This window comes from Ictidomys tridecemlineatus, chromosome 3 (assembly GCF_052094955.1).
Source record: "Ictidomys tridecemlineatus isolate mIctTri1 chromosome 3, mIctTri1.hap1, whole genome shotgun sequence".
NCBI lineage: Eukaryota > Metazoa > Chordata > Mammalia > Rodentia > Sciuridae > Ictidomys > Ictidomys tridecemlineatus.
This window is the reverse complement of record NC_135479.1, coordinates 145,716,286-145,739,443: the sequence shown is the minus strand read 5'-3', so window position 1 is coordinate 145,739,443 and position 23,158 is coordinate 145,716,286. Positions and strand designations below refer to the sequence as shown.

Below are 23,158 nucleotides of genomic sequence, written 5' to 3'. Positions count from 1 at the left end.
TTATACTACTTTTTTTTTTTAAGAGAGAGTGAGAGAGGAGAGAGAGAGAGAGAATTTTTAATATTTATTTTTTAGTTCTTGGCGGACACAACATCTTTGTTGGTATGTGGTGCTGAGGATCGAACCCGGGCCGCACGCATGCCAGGCGAGCACGCTACCGCTTGAGCCACATCCCCAGCCCCGAGATCATACCACTTTATGGAAGGTGAGGGCAGGAGATGGAAGACAGTGAAGGATAAGATGAATTGTTGCTTTTCTTCTTTCCTTCATGGTGAATGGAGTTTGAATCGTTGTAGAAGAGCTCTTACATTCTCATTTCCTTTTCCTCTTCTGTATTTTATCTTTCCTCTTCTGATTTCTCTTAACCTCAGATGAAAGCAAAACGGAGTAGATAGAGATCACAGCCATAGGTGCTAAATTCTCGTCCTTTTGGTCTAACTCAAGATATATAAAGATGTGCTTTGTGCTTTTCAGATCATGGAATACATCATCAGAGAGTGTTTGACGATCACTGAGAAATTGTCCTTAAAATCAATTGCATTTCCAGCAATAGGAACAGGAAATTTGGGATTTCCTAAAAAAATATTTGCTGAACTGATCACTTCAGAAGTACTCAAATTTAGTAGCAAAAATCAACTGAAAAAACTACAAAAAGTTTATTTTATGCTGCACCCAAGTGATCATGAAAATATTCAGGTACAGTCTTGTCTTATTCCTGATTATTTTGGCAATCTCTGTGTGGAGCATCATGATCTCAAATGTCTTCTTGGTCTAATAGGATGTTTCTTTAATGTTGTCCCCCAAGAGGGAAAGTAAGAGAGTCATGTTGACTAGTTGTACATTGACAAGTGTCAAGAAAAATTACAGACATAGAAAAAAGTTTAACTACATATTCATGAAAATTAGAAATACATGCAAAAGTAGATTTAAAAAAAAAAGTCTAAGGAACTCCCTTAGGAACATCCATTATCAACCCGTGGCCAATATGTTTGATCTCTGTCTACACTTATTTCCCCTTCTCTCATATTATTTCCCTTCGTCAAATATTTGAAGGAAATTCCAAAGCATAGTTTTTCTCTAAACATTCATCAATTTATTTTAAATGAGGATTCTTTTTTAAAAATAACATAACTACAATACTATTTCATACCTAAAATCAATTGACAATAATTCCTTTACTTGATCAGTTATAAAGACAGTGTTCAATTTTCCAACCATCTCATAAATGTTTTATTTGGTCTTCACAGCTTTGAATCAGAATCCAAATAAGGCTCACATATTGTAGCACAGTTGACATACTCCTTAAGACTCCTTAAGAAACCTATAGGATTCCTTTCATGGACATAAAAATTTTAATAATATTATAAAAATATAGTTTTTACATTTTTACATAGTTTTAACATGGTTAAATGTCAGGATGGGACACAAGTGCTTCCTGGATTTGCAATGGACTGTAATGTGAAGGGTTGATGAGAAAGAGTAAGCACCGCCCCATGTGAGCAGGAGAGAAATGCCAGCACCATCTTCAGTCATAGTCTGACAATCAGGTCACATGTAGTAAATATCAGCTGTGGGTGAGACCCTGGCATGGGCATGATGGGAGAACCATAGACATTTAAGCCCTCATCCCTGCTCTCTGAGTCTTTATAATCTAGTAGCGCAGATGACAGTAAATGTTTGAGAAGTTACACGATTTTGCAAGAATTTAACAAACAGATTGAAGCCAGGAAGCCAAAAGATGTCCATGGATAAAAGGAGGATCTGAATTTTTAGGTCGTATTTTGTTTTATTATTATTATTTTTTAATCTGGACACTATCTATAAGTTCTTTGGAAGCAAACAAATCTTAACCTCCATTTTAATCAGGCAGCTACGTCACCTGAGAAAAATAGGTGGTCCACTTGCTTGGCCTGTATAATTACAGATACTTTTGCTCAATACAAGACTTTTTAATAATTTCCCTGTGACTTAGATCATGTGAGGTGATGTGGGTCATGGAACAAGGTATGTAGCACATATTTTGCTCTCTATAAATCATACTTCCTCTGGGCACTAGGATCTATACACACAGAGCAAACTAAATCAGAACACGAAGTGTTGAGCATTATTGAATGAATGACTGAGTGGAGAGATGGGAGAGTTTCATGACACAGACCTGAACCATCATATCTCACTATTTTCTAGCAATCCCAGTCTACATTTTTCCCCCTAAACACTCAGAGTACTCTGCAAATGTTCTCTAACAAGCTTTAGTCTCTACAGACAGCATCAATGTCATTTGAAATGCTATTGATTCTACATAAGCATTGTTGTTCCATTTTCTCTCTCTCTCTCTCTCTCTCTCTCTCTCTCTTTTTTTTGGTACCAGGGATTGAATTCCATGGTACTTAACTAGTGAGCTGCATCCTTGGCCCTTTTTATTTTTTATTTTGAGACAGGGTCTCACTAGGTTGCTTAGGGCCTCACTAAGTTGGTGAGGCTGGCTTTGAATTTGTGATCCTCCAGATGTTCAAAAAAATGATGTGAGCTAAAAATTGAAAAGACTTGATAAGCTAGAATGAAATTGCTGCTTGGAACAATTTGCTGGGACTGAGTGGTAGGTGTCTTCTAATTCTCCAAACTCAAATCAGTCCACTTCTACTGGGGTACTTTACCTGCCTGACTCCCGGAGGCTGGTGATTCTGAGACCTCACTAAGCAGTCTCTTCCCATCCCTCTCCCATCACTGTGTCAGACTTCAGCCAGGATTCTATCCCCACCCCACAATAAAAGTCTCTGTTGTTTATTTAACAAGGAGGAAGAAAGTGATGATTTTGCAAAGAAATGAAATTCACATATTCATCAACACTAGAATACATTCACTAGCTATGTTGCTGAGGCTGGCTTTGAACTCACATCCTCCTGCCTCAGCCTTCTGAGTCACTGGGATTACAGGCATGTGTTACTGAGCCCAGCCTCCCATTGGATTTTAACTTATTTTTTTTCTCTATTATGAATAGCACTCTGATGAATATCCTTGTATTTTTATCTGTGTTCATATCTTTGTTAATTTTCATAGCACACATTTGTAGAAAGGGAATTATATGTATTATTTTCATAACTTTAAAAATCCATAAAGAAATAAATAATATTGTTTAACATTTTTTTTTCTAAATCTGTATATACACTTGCAAGATGAAAAACCCTGATAAATCAAACTCGTTCATCAACTGGATGGTAATGGTCAAAATTGTGTTTGTATTTCCAGGCATTTTCAGATGAATTTGCCAGAAGGAAAAATGGAAATCTTAGTGACAAAATCCCCAAGGCTGAAGATACAAAAGGTTCAGTAAAGCTTTTAAATTGACAAATGCTTTCTAGTTTCTAAGTAACTATCCAAGTGACTGGTAGAAGATGATAGTGATGGTTTTTCTGGAAAAAAAAATTAAGTGATAAATAACATAATTATTTTCCATACACCTAAGTGTGCAAGACACTGGCCATGTTTATCTGATCTGGGGTAAAAGAGAAAAGAGGGCCACATTCTGTAATTCAATTAGTGGGTATTTAAGTAGTGACAACACTACTACTTTCAGAGCATAATATAGCATGTATTTTCTAAAACAGACGTGTTGAAAGACCATGTCAACCAAACACTTCTCCTCTGTCAAATTTGCTGCTGCTGCTGTTTTTCAGTTTATCCTGTTTGAAGTTCATTGAGGTTTTTTTTTTTTCTCTTTTTCTTTTTCTTTTGAAGTGAGGTTTCAATGTGGTGCCTAAGGTGCCTCTAACATTCTAGGTGTGCACCACTTCACTTAGGCTTCTTGAGACTAAAAAAATGTCTTTTATCAAATTTGGGAATTTGGGGGGCATTATTTCTTTTTTTTTTTTCTGCACTTTTCTGTTGCCTTTTGATAGTCCAACCATGTGACTGCAAAACTTTTCAGTCATGTCTCTCAGGTCTCTGAGTAGTTGTTCTTCTCCCTGCCAGCCCCCCCCCCCCCCGCCCCGTGCTTTTTTCTCTCTTCTCTACAGATTGGATAATTTATATTGATCTGCCTTCAAGTTCACTGAATCTTTTCTCCATCCACTCTGCTATTGAATACATTCAGTGAAATTTTATTTCAGATAGTGTGTTTTGGAGTTCAAAAATGTCCACTTGGTCCTGTTTTGTATGGTTTCTATTTTTCTGCAAAGAGGTCCTGTCCTTTCATTCATTCAAATATGTTTACTCTGATCTCATGGATCATAGTTACAGCAGATGCTAATAATTCCAACATCTGGATCACTTTGGAATTGACATTTATTGTTTTTATCTTCAAAAGTTGGTCATTTTTTTCTGGTTCTTTATATGACAAGCAATTTTGGAATGTAGACTGGACCTTTGGAATATTATGAGACTTGGGTTCCTATTGAAATCTGAAGAATGGTGGTGGTTTTTCTTGTTTAATGGTCAGTCAGTCAAGTTCATTCTGCGAGTTCTGTCTCGCCTTCTAAGTGGGCAAGGTTCTAAGGTCAGTGAAAGTTAAAGACTTAGCTGGGCTGCCTTGGGCTTGCCCCACACCTGGGCAGCTCTGGGGGAGCTCAGGACTTATTCCAGTTCATGTATAGGATCAGGTGATCCCCTTCTCCAGTGTTCACCTTTCTATGATTCCCTTCTAAATCTGGCTTGCGGAGCCCATTTTTGAGGTCCTCTGGCCAGGGACAGGGATCACTTAGAGTTCAGTTTACCTGTTAGATTGCCTCACAGTTTTTCATCACCAGGGTTGCCCTTGGGTAAAGTGGAGAGAGAAAAGAAAAATGTTCCATACAAACCTTGAGCCTTACCTATGTGAGTGTGTGTGCGTGCATACGGACATTTTTTTTTTTCAGAACACGGGGGACCCCTTTTCTCTAATTCTTTTGGCCACACTTTATAGAATGTCTCTCAGAATTGTAGCTCTCTGCAGTGCCAATGTGCAGTTCTGCAACTGGGGTCACTTTGAGCAAGTACCCGGATTAAAACTGTGTGTGTGTCAGCACACACATGTGTAAAAACAGAGGATTCCCTCCCATAGCTTTCAGCCCACAGAGACCCTTTCCCCAATCCTTTTTGACTGCAAAGACAAGGATCGTGTGAGAGGATTTTGCTGCCCATTATACAGTTCTTTTTACTCTAGGGGAGAAAAAAAGAAACATTTAAAAATGAAACCAAATGTGAAAATCTCCCCTGTACAGATTGCTTCTACATGTTTTCACCCCCTTGCCTAGTCTGCCTGCTGTTTACTTTTTAAAGTTCTCAAGTGGTGGCTTTTTGTGTCTGTCCTAAGTTTTTCTTTGTAATTGTGAGAGACACAGATCCTTAGAAGGCTAAGTTCACCTTGGTCAAACCCAGAGCTATGTTTGTCCTATATTTTCTAATCTTTTTCAAGAAACAGTTCATGCTGACTTGATTATTGACTCTACCTTTTTTCTTTGAAGGTTTCTATGGGACTATCTCCAGCCCTGATTTAGGAGTGCATGAAATGCAGATTGGCCCCATCCTCTTCCAGGTGGCCTCTGGAGATATCACCAAAGAGGCAGCAGATGTGATTGTAAATTCAACATCAAATACGTTTAATCTCAAAGCAGGTACTTCACTAGTATGGTTTTCACTAGTGTAATTATTGACCTGGTAGATCCTATGAAGGAAGGTTTCTATAGCCAAGCTGGTTTTGATAACTTTGGCTTATTGATATTAATTTTTTAAAAAATTATTTTGACAAGTGTTCTTATAATTGGCACCAGTTATTTTATGAGTTTTTCTTCCTCTTATTGGCAATACCTAGGTTATAGGATTTCGTTGAAAATGAGGAATGTGTTTAGATAATAAGCTGATCTTTCTGATCCAAATGCACTGTCATGATTTTATTCATATTTGTTACCATCTTGATTTTCTTGTGTAGGTGTCTCCAAAGCAATTCTAGAATGTGCAGGACAAAATGTGGAGGCGGAATGTTCTCGCATGGGTAAGGCAAAATGCTATCTTCTGGTCCCAAATTATGAGCAGAAGCCTGAATAGGGAAGGCTTTGAAGAGCTGAGGAATGTCTTGGGATTGGGAAGACAACACATTAGTCTTAAAAATCATACAGTTTAATCATCTATTCCTGGAAGATTAGCCAACATCTCATCAATCAATCATCTATCTATCAGTCTTTGGCAAACACCCACCAATTCAAATGGTAGAATAGGAGAAGTAAAAAAATAATCTCACAGTTAGAAAGAGAAATTAAGCCACAATTTCATCAAAGAAGGTTTCTTATTTTTGCTTACTAAACAAAGAATAGCTTCAACATCTAATTTTCTATCTTTTTTTTCTTCATCCGTGTTTCCCAGCTCAACAAGGCAAAAACGAGTATATAATTACAGAAGGTGGATTACTGAGGTGCAAGAATATCATCCATGTTGTTGGTGGAAATGATATCAAGAAGTCAGTTTCCTATGTTTTGCAAGAGTGTGAGAAACGGAATTACTCATCCATTTGCCTCCCAGCCATTGGGACAGGTGTGTAGCCACTGGCTATCAACGCTGAATCCCACAGCGTCGAGTTTCCCTTAGGTCTGGTGCTGAGTGTGAATGTGGATGATACACAACGAATCTGAGGGACAGCAGAGACGGTTAATCTAGGAGTGGACAGATTCCTCACCCCAAGGCGGTCACTTAGGGAATGAGAAAAGCCTGGAGGTGGTTAAAGAGGAAAGAATGAGCTGGGTGCCATGACATGTGCTTATAGTTTGGGTTACTAGGGAGGCTGAGGCAGGAGGATCACTTGAACCCAGGAGTTCGAGGCCAGTATGGGCAACTTAGACCCCATCTCAAAAAATAAATAAGAAAGATAGGAAGAAAGAAAGGAGGGAGGGCAGAAGGGAGGAAGAAAAGAAAGAGGAAAAAGTGAAAAAAGAAAAGAATTGAAGAGAATGTGGGATGTCAGAGAGAAAGGAAGGGAAAGAGAGGGAGAAGAAAAGGAGGTGAGTGGAAGGAGAGACTTTCCCTCCGGCTGTTTCATCAGCTCTCTCTTTATTGACTCCCTGTGTATCCTCCATTGTTTCATTCTTAACTTCCTCTTCTGTCCCCTCCACGTGGACCACATCTGTGCAACTGCTTCCATCTGGCTCATCTGACCTCTGGGTGAGCACCTGCAGCCCTCCACTCAGTGGTTGCCTGTGTCTGCTGGCCTTGGACCTCTGTACAGAAGCCTCTCGGTCCACAGAACCTCTGGGTCAGAAACTCAGCTCTACACCTTCCTTTTTCCAGCCAACTTCTTTTGAGTTTCTTATTTTCCTCAACCTGTGCAATGACTGTGTGGTTCTTTATAGATAAGCATAGTGCTTTGGGTTTATCATTAGTGAGCTGAAGCCCTTCAAGCTCTTCCCCCCAGAATCAGAGTCATGTTAGGAATTTCTGCTTGGTCTCCCTTAGAGAGCAGGCTAGGAGTGGCACCTACTCTCAGGCTGGACGTCTCAGAGGATAGTGTCTGACTGGTCCCAGTGAGTGAGCACTGAGCATTGGAACTGACATTCTGTTGCTGAAAATCTATGAGTATCTTAGACTGGCACCAGCCTCTCCCAAAGTTCATTCTCAATAAGTTTAATCATCCTTGTCATTTTCTGGGCCTTCTTCTAAACTTTTGATCCATATCTTTCTTTCTACAATTCTATGCCATTGCTCATAAAGTTCCTAAAAGGAATTTCATGTCTGCTTTACTACTTTTATTTCTAAAATTATAATTTATGATCCTTATATGTTTTTGTGATCTCCAGTGATATCATCCATTCCTGGAAGATTAGCCAACATCTCAACAATCAATGAATCAATCAATCAATTATCTATCTATCAGTCTTTGGCAAACACCCACCAATGGCTCCCCAGTCTCTGTCTTCATCTTTATTTCCCTGTGATATCTAATCTTGTGTTTCCACCTTAAGTTACTTTGGGACAATAAAGCAGCAGCTCAGTTGTGGCACAGATCTTCCCTGGGTAGAGTTAAAAGAAACAAGGGAAGGTGGACATTTTAGTATTATGTAAATATATACACATCTTGCAGTATGTCTTAGTTACTGCCAACCTGTTGTTTCTTCTGCTGACCTGGTCTGAACAAATAAATCAGGGTTGGCAGGCTCTTCTTGCTTGTCTTCTTTGGCTGTCTTCTTCACCACCTGAGCTGGTCTTTGGACCCCCAGATGGGAAGAGTTATGGTTGGGACCATTAATGTCACCCCAAAAGCTCATGCCCCAAAAGCATTAGACAATGAAGGAATATTCAAAAGTGTAATGATTAGATTATTAGAGTTATAATCTCATTGCTGCGTTAATCCACAAGATGGATTAATAATTTGAGTGAACTACTGGGTGCCAACTATAGGGAGGTTGAGGGTGGTGGAGGAAGTTGGTCACTGGGTGTATGCCCCTGGACAACAGCTTGTCCCTGGCTCCTCTCTTGTCTCTCTCTGCTTCTTGCCAACCATGAACTGAGCAGCTTTCCTCCACCACACTTTTCTATCATAATGTTCTGCCTTATTTGGTCCCAGAGCAGTGGAGTCAGCCAACTATGAACTGAACCTATGAAACTGTAAGCCCCAAATAAACTTTTCCTCTGCTGTTTTTCTGATCAGGCCTTTTGACCACAGTGACTGGGAACATCCACCTTAGTGATGTTTATGAGTTGCCCTGTGACTGTGATCAAGACAGCTTCCTGCAGGGAAGGACTTCTCCTTATTCCTTATAGACACCTGCATAAGGGGAGGGAATGGCTGATCAAAAACACCTGAGAGTCAGTGCAAACTCCAAATTCCCATTCATTGTCTTCCCCCTCAATCTTGCCTTCCCCCTTAAATCCCCAGGTGTGTGAAAAGCTTTACTTTCCATCTGGAATCCTTGAGTCCTTGTCATTCTTATGCTCATTAGATTGCTAGTTAGTTTAAATATATATATGTGCCAGACACAGTCGATAGAAAGATGACTAAGAGTCCAGTCCACAGGAGCACCTAGCCTGGAGGTAAATGAGTTAGGTAAATGAACACCTGCAGTACAACGTGACCCATGATATGGTGAAGGTATGTGGGGGAAAAAGAGAGGAAGGGAAGGGTCAAGGACAAACTCTGCTGGTCATAGTCCTCCTGATTTGGCTTCCTAAATATCTCCCCGTTCCTATACCCTACTCTTCATTATGGCCTCTTGTCTTTCTTAGTTCAGCACTTGTGTTTCGCCTAAAGTCTTATATTAGTTTCCTACCTAGAGCTGGATTCCCCACTCCAGTGCCTTCTCTATCCCCTCCAGATTTATCTTTCTCAAAAATTGGTGTGCTTTCCTGTCCAGGCCAGGCTGAACATACCATTCCTCTGAGACACAGTTCTATCTTGCATAAGTTTTCCAAACTTCCCCCATTGTTTATTCCACATATCCCACACATTCTCTGTGTCCTAATAAGTGGCTAGCTGAATATCTATCCTGTTATGGGACATGGTAGATGTTTATTGAGAGTGAATGAATGAATCTAAATTCTTCCAAGTACCACGTGAAAACCACAGCTTTTTATGGAGTTTCCTTCTGTCCCTGATCATTTCATTTAAAAAGCTGAAAAAACTATCTTGATTAATTTTACATAGGGATCGTTCACATTGCCACAATTGTTTACATTGTCAACTCAAAGAGGTCTACTCTCATTTTCTGTGATGGTGGTAGACACCATCATTAGGGATAATCCAAATCAGCTCCCTAATCAGTCATACCAGGTTTGGTGACATTTTTACATTGCCTACTATGTGACCTGGCCAGCTGACATTCACATGGACCACTTCCATAAGCTGAAAGGGACTTTTCATGATCTTACCTAGGCAGTGGCTTTCATGACTTGAGAAAAACATGCTGAAAACAGGAATGGATCTGATTACTGGGCTACCTTGAACTCTGGTGGTTCAAGGAGGAAAAAACACTTCTGTGTGTGGGAGAAAAGACTTCCTGGAGGCTTAGGATAACTTGTGTGCAAAGAATTATAGATTATGACTATTAGCTGACAGTTCTGGGTATCATATAAAATTATCTTAGTTGAAATCGATTCCCCCAAAGAAAAATAAAAATGGGGACAGATATTATGGAAATCAAAGGGAGATCAGTAGAGGAAAGCAATCAAGGAGTGGGGGAGAAGAGTGCTGGGGAATGATATTGGCCAAATTATATTGTTATATTGTGTGCATGTACAAATATATGACAACAAATCCCAGAATTATGTACAACTATAATGTACCAATAAGACAATGCGGAAAAAATTACACATTAAAAAAATAAAATGAAATTAGGTCCCCCAAAATATCTGTGAAAATACGGACACATGCACAAAATCAAGTGATGACTGAGTAAAAAAGAACCTTTTTCTCTCTAAAGAGCGTATTGTTTCAACATATATTAGCGTCTCCTGCTTTTTATGGATCCTTTGAATCCACTAGTGAGCCAAAAAGAAAAGTTCTCAGGGACAGAACTTTGTACTCTGTAACAGGACACAGTGATCTGGGATCAGCAGAACAGGTCAGATAGAAATGTCAGAAACCAGAAGTTAGGTTTCAGGATCCCTGTTACTTACTCAGTTGTTGGCTTCCTTGACATCCTGGGTGGAAAAACTCCCCATTGCATCCAGGATTTCAAAAGTGTTTGCAGATGTATTGTATTTCAAAAGTGTTTGCAGTTCAACGTTGTGACCCTTGATACGGTGAAGGTATGTGGGTGGCAAAAATTGGATGAACAGTTGGGGAGTGGGCATTTATTCTGTGAGATTTGTAATGCCTAATTTATTCCTGAGCTTTTTTTTTTTTTAATTTTTTTTCCCTGCTAGTCATTTTTTGTTATTTGCTTTTCCAGGACAAGCCCATCAAAACCCAGATACGGTTGCTGAAGGCACAATGGATGCCATTGAAGACTTCGTCCAGAAAGGATCCGTCCAGTCTGTGAAAAAAGTGAAAGTTGTTATCCTTCTGCCCCAGATCCTGGATGTGTTTTATGCCACCATGAAAAAAAGAGAAGGATCTCAGGCTGCCCCTCAGCAGTCTGTGATGTCTAAATTTGCCTGTGAGTTGTTCATTTCTACTTCATATGTAATTCCTAATATTGCCATCACATGAGAAATAGCTAATCTTCCTTTTCTCTTTAGCATTTTTGGGCTTTTCAAAGCAATCTCCCAAAAAACGGAATCCCTTGGTTTTGGAAAAGAAAACAGAATTGGTAGTTTTCCAGGTGTGTGGTGAAAACATAAACAATGTGGACAAAACTATCTCCTGGCTACAAGAACTGATTAAAAAGGAGCAGTGTTCTTACACCAGTGAAGATGAGTGTATCAAAGACTTTGATGAAAAGGAGTACCAGAAACTGAATGAGCTACAGAAGACTTTAAATATTACCATTTCCCTGAACCAGAAGAGACCTTTAATTGAGGTTTTGGGAATTAGCAGAGATGTGCTACAGGCTCGAAATGAAATTGAGGAAATGATCAAGAGCATTCGATTGGCCAAAGAAAAGGAAACCCGGGCAGATTGCATCAGTGACTTTATAGAATGGCAATATGATGACAATAACGTTTTTGTTCCTTTTGACAAAATGACCAGTCTGAAATTGGAGGATGCAAGGAGAGCAAAGATTAAGAACGTTGTTGTCAAAATTAATAATCAGAACTATACAGTGAATCTGAACACATACATTGCCACAGGTCCACATGGACACAGTGTAACTATTCAGCGCCTCACAAAATCTGAAGGTGAGTTAGATTTTCATGCTTGTCATCTGTCATTTTAAACCTTCTTTGGGCTTAACACTATTTGGATATGTATAAAATTTTCAAGTAGATAAAACTCCAGTAACCCTAATGGAATAAACTAAAAGACTTGGTCTCTGAGCTTAAAGAGTTTACTCTTTGGCCAGGGACACACAGCATGGACATAACCCCATAGTCTGAGAATGCCCATCTTAATAATACCAATAGCCAAACCTTGCATTTGTTCCTGTCTCTAATTTATGAGCTTCCCCAGAGCCAGCTCTGCTGGGGAGGTAATGGCTGCATCAGACACGGAAGGGAAGAAAATAGGCCCAAAGAGAAAGTGGCCCAAGATTTTCTAGAGGGGAAAAAACAGGACAGAATGGTCAGAGGGGGCCTCTCTGTGTCCCTGGTGACCCTGGGAGCATCCTAATTCTATTCCCAGAAGTCATCTCTGTCCTGAGCAGCAGTTTCCTCAACACACATCAGGAAGCCACCCACGGATCCTGAGCCATCCCCAAGAAGGGAATGCCTGTCCCATGTAGACCCCATCCCTGCCCTCGACACATAAGTCGCCCAGTGGAAAGCAGTAACTTGGCTTCCCATATACCATGTTCATCTCTAGTGAGATGAGTATGAATGAATTCCAGAGATCCTGAGCACGTTGGGGGAAATGACGTGACCAATCATGTGTAGTAGTCAGGATAGGAGGGAGGTCTGCCACCACAACCTGCCAAATGGCAAAATGTACCCCACACTGACCTCTTAAGGACATCGTGAAAATCAATGAGAAAATAGATGTGGAGTACACTGTGGTGATGGCAAGGAGGGGTTCTGGCAAATTCTATGCATAAGCAAAAGAATAGTAACTATTTCAGACAGGTAGGAAAATAATGTGTTGTTTAATTGTGCCAGAGTAGAGGCTGAATAGAAACTAAAGATGAGGTATAGTGCACCAGTGGTTCTCCCATCTTAGCATGATCAGAACTTAAGATGAAGAGTCTCGGGCTTCACCCCTGGAGACCTTATTCAACAGGTGTGAGGTTTCTGTTTTGTTTGGTGTCGTGGATCAAACCCATTATTATCCTAGCCTCTTTGGTTGGTTGGTTTGTTATTTTTTGTATGTACTTAAGTACTAGGAATTGAACCCAGGGCCTCTACCACTGAGTTACATCCCGAGGCCTTTTTAATTTTTTTTTTTAAATTTGAAACAGTTTCTCTCTAATTGCCTGGGCTGGCCTGAACCTGGGATCCTGTTGTCTCAGCCTCCTGAGTTGCTGGGTTTATAGGTGCGCCACTGTGCCTAGCCCCTTTTCTTTTCTTTCCTTTTTTTTTTTTTTTAAACCTTTATTGTATTTATTTATTTTTATGTGGTGCTGAGGATCAAACCCAGTGTCTCACACATGCCAGGCAGGCACTTTACCACTGAGCCACAACTACAGCCCTTTTTTTTTTCTTTTTTTTTTTTATGTATTTTTTAGTTGTATTTTTTAGTCTGTGAAAATATGGAAATATGCACAAATTCATTTTTTTTATGTGGTGCTAAGGATTGAACCCAGCACCTTGCATGTGCTAGGTGAGCACTCTACCGCTAAGCCCCAGCCCCAGCCCCTCTTCTGTTCTTTTTAATAATAAGAATTAGGTTGGTTCTGATATTGATTGTCTATGATCCACACTTGGAAAAAAAAATATCCTAGGAAGATAAGGAAATGGAATCATGGAATTAGGAGATTGTAACGCAAGAGCACAGATGATGCTCAGTTAATTCAAAGCATACCAAGCATGTGCAGCAGAACCCTCAAATGTCTGCTTTGCAGTTGAAATCCCTGAGTACTGGAGTGACATGAAGCAGCAGAATTGGTGTGCGGTGGAGCTGCAGCCAAGTGATCCAGAATACACTACTGTGGCAAGCAAGTTTAACCAGACCTGCTCACAGTTTGTCATAGAGAAGGTAAGTCAACTGCTGACATCATGTCTCTGGATGGCAGAGATAACTGATATCATGGCCCTGTCTAAATGCATTTTTATTCATTTTCTATTGCATTTTTTAACCAGAATTAGAATATTTATGGTAATTAGATTCTAGATTCTATTTATGGCACCACAATTACTAAAATTTAAAGTCTTGTGTCAGTTGTTATAACACAATCTTAGACGACAATCCCATGTTAGAATATTAAAGATACATCATATTTACTTTGTGAAGCAAGTTAATAAAATTTAATGATATGGCTTCAAAGTTGGATTTGATAACTAGCAAACATGAGATAGTGATGCATGGAGGATCCTCACTCAGGATTCTGCTCTTATTTGCTCCTGTGTTCACAGGTCAGAGGGTGCTAAATGCCTTGATAAACTCTGTAGCCTTTCCCCTATTTTTCTCAATTATTTTGGCATCTTCTATGTTTAAACATTATTAATACTGTCTTTTGAAATGATGTTCCTATATGACTTATGTGAAAAGATGTTTGACTTTTTTCTCCCTTTTTAACTAATTTCCCTCTCATTGTCAGTGTAATCTGTTTTTCCTCCATAGGACTCACAGTTTGGTCTTCTGTCTCTGTATCTCGCCGGGGAAATTTTTACCCCTCTTGCGTTCAGCCATTCTTTCAATCTTGATAATTCCTAAATCAACACCACCAAACTGTATCTTTTACTCAAGTTTCTATAACTTACTCAAGTGGCCTAAAACCTCTCCACTTGAATGTGTAACTGCTAAATCAACTTTTCTAAATCTAACTCATCATCTATTACTTCTGTGTTCTCTCCCTTCCCCACTTTTGTCCTTGATTCCACCATTTGCTGGGAAAATCAGAGATCTTTGATTACCTTCCATTCATCTGTAATAATGAGTCTGCCAGTAAGGCTTTCATTTTTTTTCTTTGCAAATTTTCTTTACTGCCTGCCATCATTCTGTTTATTCATGTAGTTAAACACATGATGATTCAAAAAGATCTCCAGTGTCCTACAAAGATATATACTATACCTTTAGATAAAATAAATAGATGAAGAAAAAATGCATAAAGAGAGAAAGAAGGTAGAGAAAATAAGATAATACCTAAATATTGTCAGGTCACAGTATAACACAAGGTCACAGACAGTTGTACATTTGTCCCTGAGTTTCCTAGTTTCCTAGTGGACAAAGCCAAGAAGTAAATACCTAGTAGTTACAAGACTCATAACATCCACAATAAAAGAATAAACCTTCTGATGACGAGACTCAGGGCTCTTCACAATTCTGAGACTGACTCCTGAGAGATTTCTCCGGTGACCTCAAGTATTGGAGAATATCCTTAACATCATCTTCATGATAAATTCAATATCAAATTTATATCACCTTTTCTTAAACCTCCTTTAATGTAAACAGGTTGAACAAAACTGATGCCTGATTGAATGAAAACAATTCTATGAGGAACCAAGACAATGGGATTCAAGTGTGTAGCTATTTGATGGTCTAGTTCTGAGATGACAAAGTGTCATTCCAAATGCCAATTACAGAAAACTGGTAGTGGCTGACTGGCCCATTTAACGAGATGCCAAATTCAGATGAGCTGGGAATGTGCTAATTGATGAGCAACATCTGTAGTAGGCCCTGGGAGGCCTGCCATGGGTGGACAGACCTCATCAGAGAAATGAATCCAATAATGTTTAAGTAAAATCTTATGTGAAATCCCATTGTAGGAACCAGGAAATCCTAGTGTATGAACCCAATAAAAGCGGAAGTAGGTAGTACTTACTCTGTAATACACCTCGGTGTTGTTCCTGGTAGTATGAAAACACCAACATAAAAAAATTGCTGCTCTGTCATCTTGCATTATTGTTATGTCTTATGATTAAGACTTTTTAATGTCCACAAACCTTGTGCTTAGATTCAACCATTTTACACATTTGCATTTGAAAGTTAAGTTATGGACATCATGACACTCTAAATAATTTAGTACATATTTTTTAAGAACAAAGACATTCTCTAAATTACAAAATACCATTATACTACGTAAGAAAATTACCATTAATGCACTAATATCCAGTATAGACACCATATTCGAAATTCTCCAATTGCTTAACAAATCTTTTTTATTCCTATTTCCCTGCTGTACCAACTTTAGTTATACACTATATTTGGTCATTATATCTTCCATATATTTTCTAATATAGAATCGTACTCCTGCATTTTTTAAAATAATTTTTTCATGACATCAAATTTTTGAAGAGTTTAAGCCAATTGTGTTATAGAGTGTCTCACATTCTGGACTTAATACCTTGGTATTTTGGAAAAAATTTCAACCAGTTTTCTTATAGATTCTAGGTTTATCTGATTCATCATAGAGTCATTTAATTTATTTCTGTATACTCTTTATTTCTGGTAAACTGAGAATTAGATTTAAAGGTTGAGGTAAATTCAGATCAACATTTTTATAATACTTCATAGGTGATATTTCACATCAGGAGTTTCATATGGTAAGTTTGTCCCACTGTTAATGATGCTAATATTAATGATGATGTTGTCCCCAACCATCTTTTATCCATTGATTTTAACACCCCCTGATCATTCTTGCCTGAATCCATTGTGTCTACAAGATGACGTTCTAATGCTGGCATTCCTTTTGTATTTCTTATCTGGCCATTTTTAAAAGAATAAGTTTTCTTCCCTCATGCTTTTAAAAAAAGGTTTATTACATTGTATTTAATTAGAGTGATTATTCCTTTAGATGTAAAAATCATCCTATGTGTGGCTGGTAGGAAATTGGCTTCTATGTCTTTTCCCCTTATACTTGGAACATTTCTTCACTTCCTGGCATAAGGTCACTCATGCCTACTTTGTGCTTTCTCTGTCTCAGGCTTGGAACCAGTTGTTTCCCTAAAAATCCTGATTGCATGTAGTGGGGAACGGCAGTAAGAAAGCAGAGTTGTGTGCCGAGTGAGCTCACTGCTACTGAGGTGTTGTGATTCCAGGCCCTTTCGTTTCTAAAGCTAAGAAAATCATGAGCTCAAATTTATGTTTTCTGTTAAAATTTAATATTATAGACTTTTTCTTAAAATATTTTTATTTGTTTTAATTAGTTATACATGACAGTAGAATGCATTTATGCACTTTGATATATCATACATAGATGGGATATAATTTCTCATTTTTATGAGGATACATGTTGCAGAATCATGTTGGTCATGTTGTCACATATATACATACAGTAATAATGTCTGTCTTATTCTACTATCTTTCCTATCCCCACATTCCTCCCTACCCTCCCATAACTTCCCTCTACCTAATCTAAGGTAATGCTGTTCTTCCCTAGTGCCCCCCTGTAAATTAGCATCTGCATATTAGAGAAAGCATTCAGCCTTTGGTTTTGTGGGATTAGCTTATTTCGCTTAGCATGATATTCTCCAGCTCTAACCAGTTATACCACACCTTGATATTTATCCACTGGCAAATGCCATAATTTCACTCTTCTTTAAAGCTGAGTAATATTCCATTGAGTAGATATACCACATTTTCTTTATCCATTCATCTATTGAAGAACACCTAGCTTGGTTCCACAGTCTAGCTATTGTGAATTGAGCTGCTACAAATATTGATGTGGCTATGTCACTATAGTATGCTGATTTTAAGTCCTTTGAGTATAAACCAAGGAGTGGAATAGCTGGTCAAATGGTGGTTCTATTCCCAATTTTCTGAGGAATTTCCGTACTGCTTTCCATAGTGGTTGCACCAATTTGCAGTCCCACCAGCCGTGCATGAGAGTACCATTTTTTCACTATATCCTTGCCAAAATTTATTGTTGCCTGTATTCTTGATGATTGCCATTCTGACAGGAGTGAGTTGAAATTTTAGAGTAGTTTTGATCTGCATTTCTCTAATTGCTTGAGATGTTGAACACTTTTTCATATATTTGTTGATCAATTGTATTTCCTCTTCTGTGAAGTGTCTGTTCAGTTCCTCAGCCCATTTGTTGGTTGGATTATATGCTCATATATGAACATGTGATCAGTGTAACTCCACATCATGTTCAACCACAAGAATGGGATCAAAATTGTAATGGATTGCACCTCATGTATGTATGTCAAAACGCTCTCTACTGTCATGTACATCTAAAAGCAACAAATAAAAATAATCTAATGCTGCTTTAATATATCAAAAATAATAGATGAAGTGTCACTAGATTCAAAATGAATATTTTTCTAGAAAGAAGGCAATTACTGTCATAAAAACATAGTGTTAGAAAAATTATTATAGCTGAAAAGTATGTGATATGCCTATCTGTGATAGTTAATTTTAAAAGTATCACCAAGCATACAAATCATAAGAATAAAATGCTGAACAATTAAAAAAAAACTACACTCAGATTCCATGTAACTTCAGTTAGACTGGCAATCATCAAGAATAAAAGTAACAACAAATGCCTGTGAGGATACAGGGGAAAAGGAACTCTTGTACACTATTGGTGGGAATGTAACAGTATGGCCACTATGGAAATCACTATGGAGGTTCCTCAAAAGAGTAGGAATAGAACCACCATATAATCCAGTTATAGCCCACCTTGATATTTATCCAAAAGAACTAAAGTCAGTATACTCTAGAGATACATTCATAACTATTTTATAGCAACACAATTCACAACAGCGAAATTATGGAATCAGTTTAGGTGTTTGTCAACACCTATTTATGAATGAATAAAGAAAACATGTCTTATATACACGATGAAGTCTTCTTCCACCATAAAAAATGAAATTGTATCCTTTACAAGAAAATGGAACAGGAGAGTATCATGTTTAGCAAAATATGCCAGATTCAGAAAGTCAAGCATTGTGTTTCCTTTCGAAGCTACAGGAAAAAAGAGAAAAAAGGCGATGTTATGAAACTAGAAGGAAGATCAGTAGGTAGAGAAGTGGCATTAGGGAGAGGGAGGAAGAGGAAAGGAAGGTACTGGGGAAAGAAATTGCAAATTATGTTATGTGCTTGCACTAATATGCCACAGTGAACCCACTACTCTGTACAATTATTATGCATGAATAAAACATTTAAAAAAAGAAAATTTGATTTATAATAACATTAATTTTGTTTTATATTATAAATATGATACCAAAATTATTAGCAAAATTAAAGCAGCAAGACTAACTTTCTTTGGTTAGTTTTTTAGAATGTTTCATCTTTTTCTAGTCTTTGTCTTTTTTTTTTTTTGCATTTTTTTAGTTGTAGTTGGACACAATACCTTTATTTATTTATTTTTATGTGGTGCTGAGGATCGAACCCAGGGCCTCGCACATGCTAGGCGAGTGCTCTACCGCTGAGCCCCAGCCCCAGTCCCGTCCAGTCTTTGTCTTTTAATCATTTTATAGTTATATATTAGCTCATATATTTAAAATGTGTCTCTTAGTAGCAGCATATGAGTTTTGTCTTTCTCCTTATCTTTTAAGTAGAGTATTTAATCTGTTTATTGCATTTAATGTGTTTACTGATGTTTGGGTTTAAATATTTCACTTTAATAATTTTAAAATCATTTTTATAACTTTATTTTATTTCTTTATTTTTTTATGTGGTGCTAAGGGCCAAATCCAGTGCCTCACACATACTAGGAAGGTCTCTACCACTGAGCCACAACCTAGCCCTTAAATATTTTTATCAAATCTGTTCCTTGCTCTTTTTGTCCCTTTCTGACTTCTTTTCTGTTAATCGTTGCTGTTATTCTGTTTTCTCCCCCTATTAGATTGTTGGTTGTGTGTCCTATTATAATTCTTTCCTTAATTACTCTGGAAATTACAAAGTATATCCTTGGTTTATGAATCTTTAATGTAGTATATTTATTATTATTTTTTCAGACAATGCAGCCACTTTTTAAGCCCTATTTACCCCTGTCTGACTTTTTTGCTGCTCTTAACATTGACCAACATATTTGCCTTTTCCTCCTAGTGCTCTTCAATACTTCCTTCATTTCTATGCTTCCGACTGGGATCATTTTCTGTACTTTCTCTAATATTGATCTAGTCGTGGTGGATTATCTCCAGTTTTGGTCTGCAATGACTTTATTTTGCCTTCCATCTTTGAAGGATAGTTTTTGCTGAGTATGGAATTCTGAATTGGCAATCATGTGTTTCAGGCACTTTGAAAAAGTTATTCCACCATGTTCTGACTTTATTGCTTCACTCTGTACTAGATACTCTACTGTTCTTCCCACAGTTACAACATGGCTAGGTCAACCAGTATCCCAGGAGGGCTAGGGCATCAAGAGGCAAAGGGACGGAGCAAGGTTATTGGACAGGGCAATAGAAGCCATTATTGGATGCACATAAATAGCAGTTACTGGAGAGACTGGATCATCAGATTTCTATCATGAGTACTTAAGATCCTAAATAGTTTGCTTTCATGTGTCTGTAGCAGATGTTAAAAAACAAACCAACATTCATCCCAATTTCTGTTTTTATGAAACTAGATATGAAAAGATTTCCAGGCAGAAAGTTGTCATTTTCTGTTGAGTGTAATTTTTATTTATGAAAAATAGTGATCATGTTTCATTGCCTGTATACTTAGCAAGTGCCCTTGGCACTGGCAGAATAATTTTTTTCATTAATTTGTAGATTGAAAGGATCCAGAATCCAGATCTCTGGAATAGCTACCAGGCAAAGAAAAAAACCATGGATGGCAAGAATGGCCAGGTACAAAATGAGAGGCTACTCTTCCACGGAACAGATGGTGGCTCTGTACTATATGTCAATGGAAATGGCTTCAACCGCAGTTATGCTGGAAAGAATGGTAAGAAGTGAGGGATCTACCTGCTCCAGAGAAGGTGTCAGCCATGAGAACCCAAGCTGACTAGGGACAAAGTGGATTTACTTATTTTCCCCATGGTTGGTGACCAGGTTGCAGACAAAGTTTCAGGGTAGGACTTACTGTATTCCATCCTAAAGGGACTCACTGGCCCTACGAGGTGGACAATTTGATTTTTAAAAACGAAACACACATGGATCCAGGCACCATGGTACACGCCTGTAATCCTAGTGGCTTGGTAGGCTGAGGCAGGAGGATTGTGAGTTCAAAGCCAGCCTCAGCAATTTATCGAGGCCCTAAGCAACTCAGTGAGACCCTGTCTCTAAATAAAATACAAAAAGGGCTGGGGATGTGGCTCAGTGATTAAGAGACTCTGGGTTCAATCCCTGGTACCAAAAAAGAAAAAAAAAAAAGACACAAAATATTTAAACTGAACATTGTTTTTTTTTTTTTACATTATTTGACATAGTGGACCAACATGTCAAATTCTACACTAAATTGAAATTCTTAAACGTGTTTTGTTTTTCTCTTCACAGCTGTAGCATATGGAAAGGGAACCTATTTTGCTGTTAATGCCAGCTATTCTGCCAACAACACTTACTCCAGACCAGATGTAAATGGGAAAAAGCATATGTATTATGTGCGAGTACTTACTGGAATCTATACCCGCGGACACAGCTCATTAATTGTGCCTCCTTCAAAGAATACGCAAAATCCGACGGACCTGTATGACTCTGTCACGGATAATGAACAAAGTCCAAGTATATTTGTAGTATTTTATGACTATCAGGCATACCCAGAGTACCTCATAACTTTTAGATGACATTTTGGGTTCTTTCTCAAAAGCCATTGTTCATTTATACCTATCTAGTTGTAAAAACAAGTATCTTATTTTTAAAAACCTCTTAAGAGCTTTTTCCAAGATTAAAATATCCTTCTATGGCACTGAAAACTTCTTAGCTTCTTTTTCATGATGGAGATGAATTATGTTGAGAGCAAATAAACTTGAGAATTTGGGTGGACAACTGTGTGTCCACAGGTATGGACATCAAATCCATGGGAAAGGAACAGGTTTATATATTCAAGAAGGAGAGACTTATAGTCTCACAGACAGTAGACATAACCATACAATTCCAGCTGCCAGTAGCAGGAGGACACAGCTGGAATCATGTCAGGATGCTACAGTGCTCTAGGAAGTATGGTGTGACTAAGTGCTGGGGCTGCTGTCTTCCTTGGGGGCCGGCATGATGTCTTATTCATGTTTTTGTCCTTGGAGTGTGGTCTCTATCTGAGGTGTAATGGATGTTCCATAAGTGTTTGATAAACCAATTTGGAATGAAAAAACCTTCTTAGTCAGATTCCTACCCAAAATAGGAGCCATCTCATCAGTATCCTTGACCTATATTGCCTTTTAATTGAATAGATTCCACTGCGGGGAACTTCTTCCTTCACAAACCAGCCCATGCCATGTGGGAGCTTGAGCTAGGGCTCTGACTACAGTGTGCTTGCACTCTGCACAAATGGGCATAGGTGGATTGCATCTCATGGAGTTGTGCAGCCCAGAAGCCACTCTACCTGCCAAACACTGAACCTAAGTTTGCCTTCTTACCACATCTACTCCCTGGTATTGACACTGTTCCAAGAAAGCAATGGGACAGTCTTCAGTGGATGCCCTCCTATGCAGCTAAGGTGGATGGACTCTCAGGTTACTACACAGTGTATTTCCCTTGGCAGCCTCGCTTTTGACAGTTTTAAAGCCATGTGTATAAATAAGCCAAAGGAATTAAGCAGTCATTTTGCTAATTTGATAACTCAATATCTATTGGATGGTCAAGTTGGTTTTTATTTAACTTCCTCAGATAAACTTCAGATTCAAACACCATTTGTTGAGAACGTAGGTCAAATTAGATAGTATATTAGGTGCTTTCACATACATTATTTTATTCCTACAGACAATCATGTGAGTTAAGAGTTACATTTTAAGGCTGAGGAAACATGTTCAGATTGCAAGAAGCCTCCTTGCCTGAGGTCGCCTAGGCAGGAACCTCGAGAGCTAGCCATTGAGTCTTGGTGCCTCAGCACCCTTTGCTCTTCTTCCCACCACAGAACATGGTCTCTGAATTAATGCCATCGACTTGGGAATATCCCAAATAATCTTTGAAATACTCCCATAATTCCTTAGCTTTTTCCCTTCTGGCTTTGGTTTCCATTACATCTCCTCATTCGAAGTTCTGCAGGCCAAGAAGCCAGAGCCAAAGCTGATGGGAAGCTAGTGCAGATGGCACACCTGGATGCTGGGATGGCGGGAGGATAGAGTCACTCTTCTGAGGCTACAGGGAGCAACACCAGACCTTCCTTCCTGTGGAGGAGGGTGAGGAGGCCACAGGTGCTGCTCCATTGACAGAGGTCTTCCAACTTCGGCTGCTGCCGCCATTTGTCTATATTTGGATGACAAAGACTCTGTATGTCTTGGGGGAGTGGCTTTCTAGCCAATGGCATCTGAACCCAGCACCAACAACTTGGAATAAAAAACACAGACCTAGTCTCATTTGCTTTTGTTCTCCAGGGCAAGGCTGAAAAGCAGAGTGTGGTGCACTTAGGATTAATGATCTAGTCAGTAAATGTTATAGTTATCATCAATCTAAATAAAGATGTCATTTT

The 23,158-nt window shown here is 38.6% G+C and overlaps 1 protein-coding gene across 3 annotated transcripts in view; it reads left to right on the top strand.

The window, feature by feature from the left end:
* LOC101962583 (protein mono-ADP-ribosyltransferase PARP14) overlaps nt 1–21,561 on the top strand; it is a 48,439-nt gene extending 26,878 nt beyond the window's left edge. For all 3 annotated transcript variants that reach the window (XM_005327669.5, XM_078044118.1, XM_078044119.1), the window contains 10 exons: nt 475–696; nt 3,247–3,322; nt 5,439–5,588; nt 5,903–5,965; nt 6,334–6,501; nt 10,848–11,054; nt 11,137–11,736; nt 13,551–13,684; nt 20,308–20,482; nt 21,034–21,561. In XM_005327669.5, the coding sequence (XP_005327726.2) occupies nt 475–696; nt 3,247–3,322; nt 5,439–5,588; nt 5,903–5,965; nt 6,334–6,501; nt 10,848–11,054; nt 11,137–11,736; nt 13,551–13,684; nt 20,308–20,482; nt 21,034–21,320 (2,082 nt within the window). In that variant the 3' untranslated portion in view covers nt 21,321–21,561. The remainder of the gene's footprint in view (nt 1–474; nt 697–3,246; nt 3,323–5,438; nt 5,589–5,902; nt 5,966–6,333; nt 6,502–10,847; nt 11,055–11,136; nt 11,737–13,550; nt 13,685–20,307; nt 20,483–21,033) is intronic.
* The last annotated feature ends 1,597 nt before the right edge of the window (nt 21,562–23,158 follow it).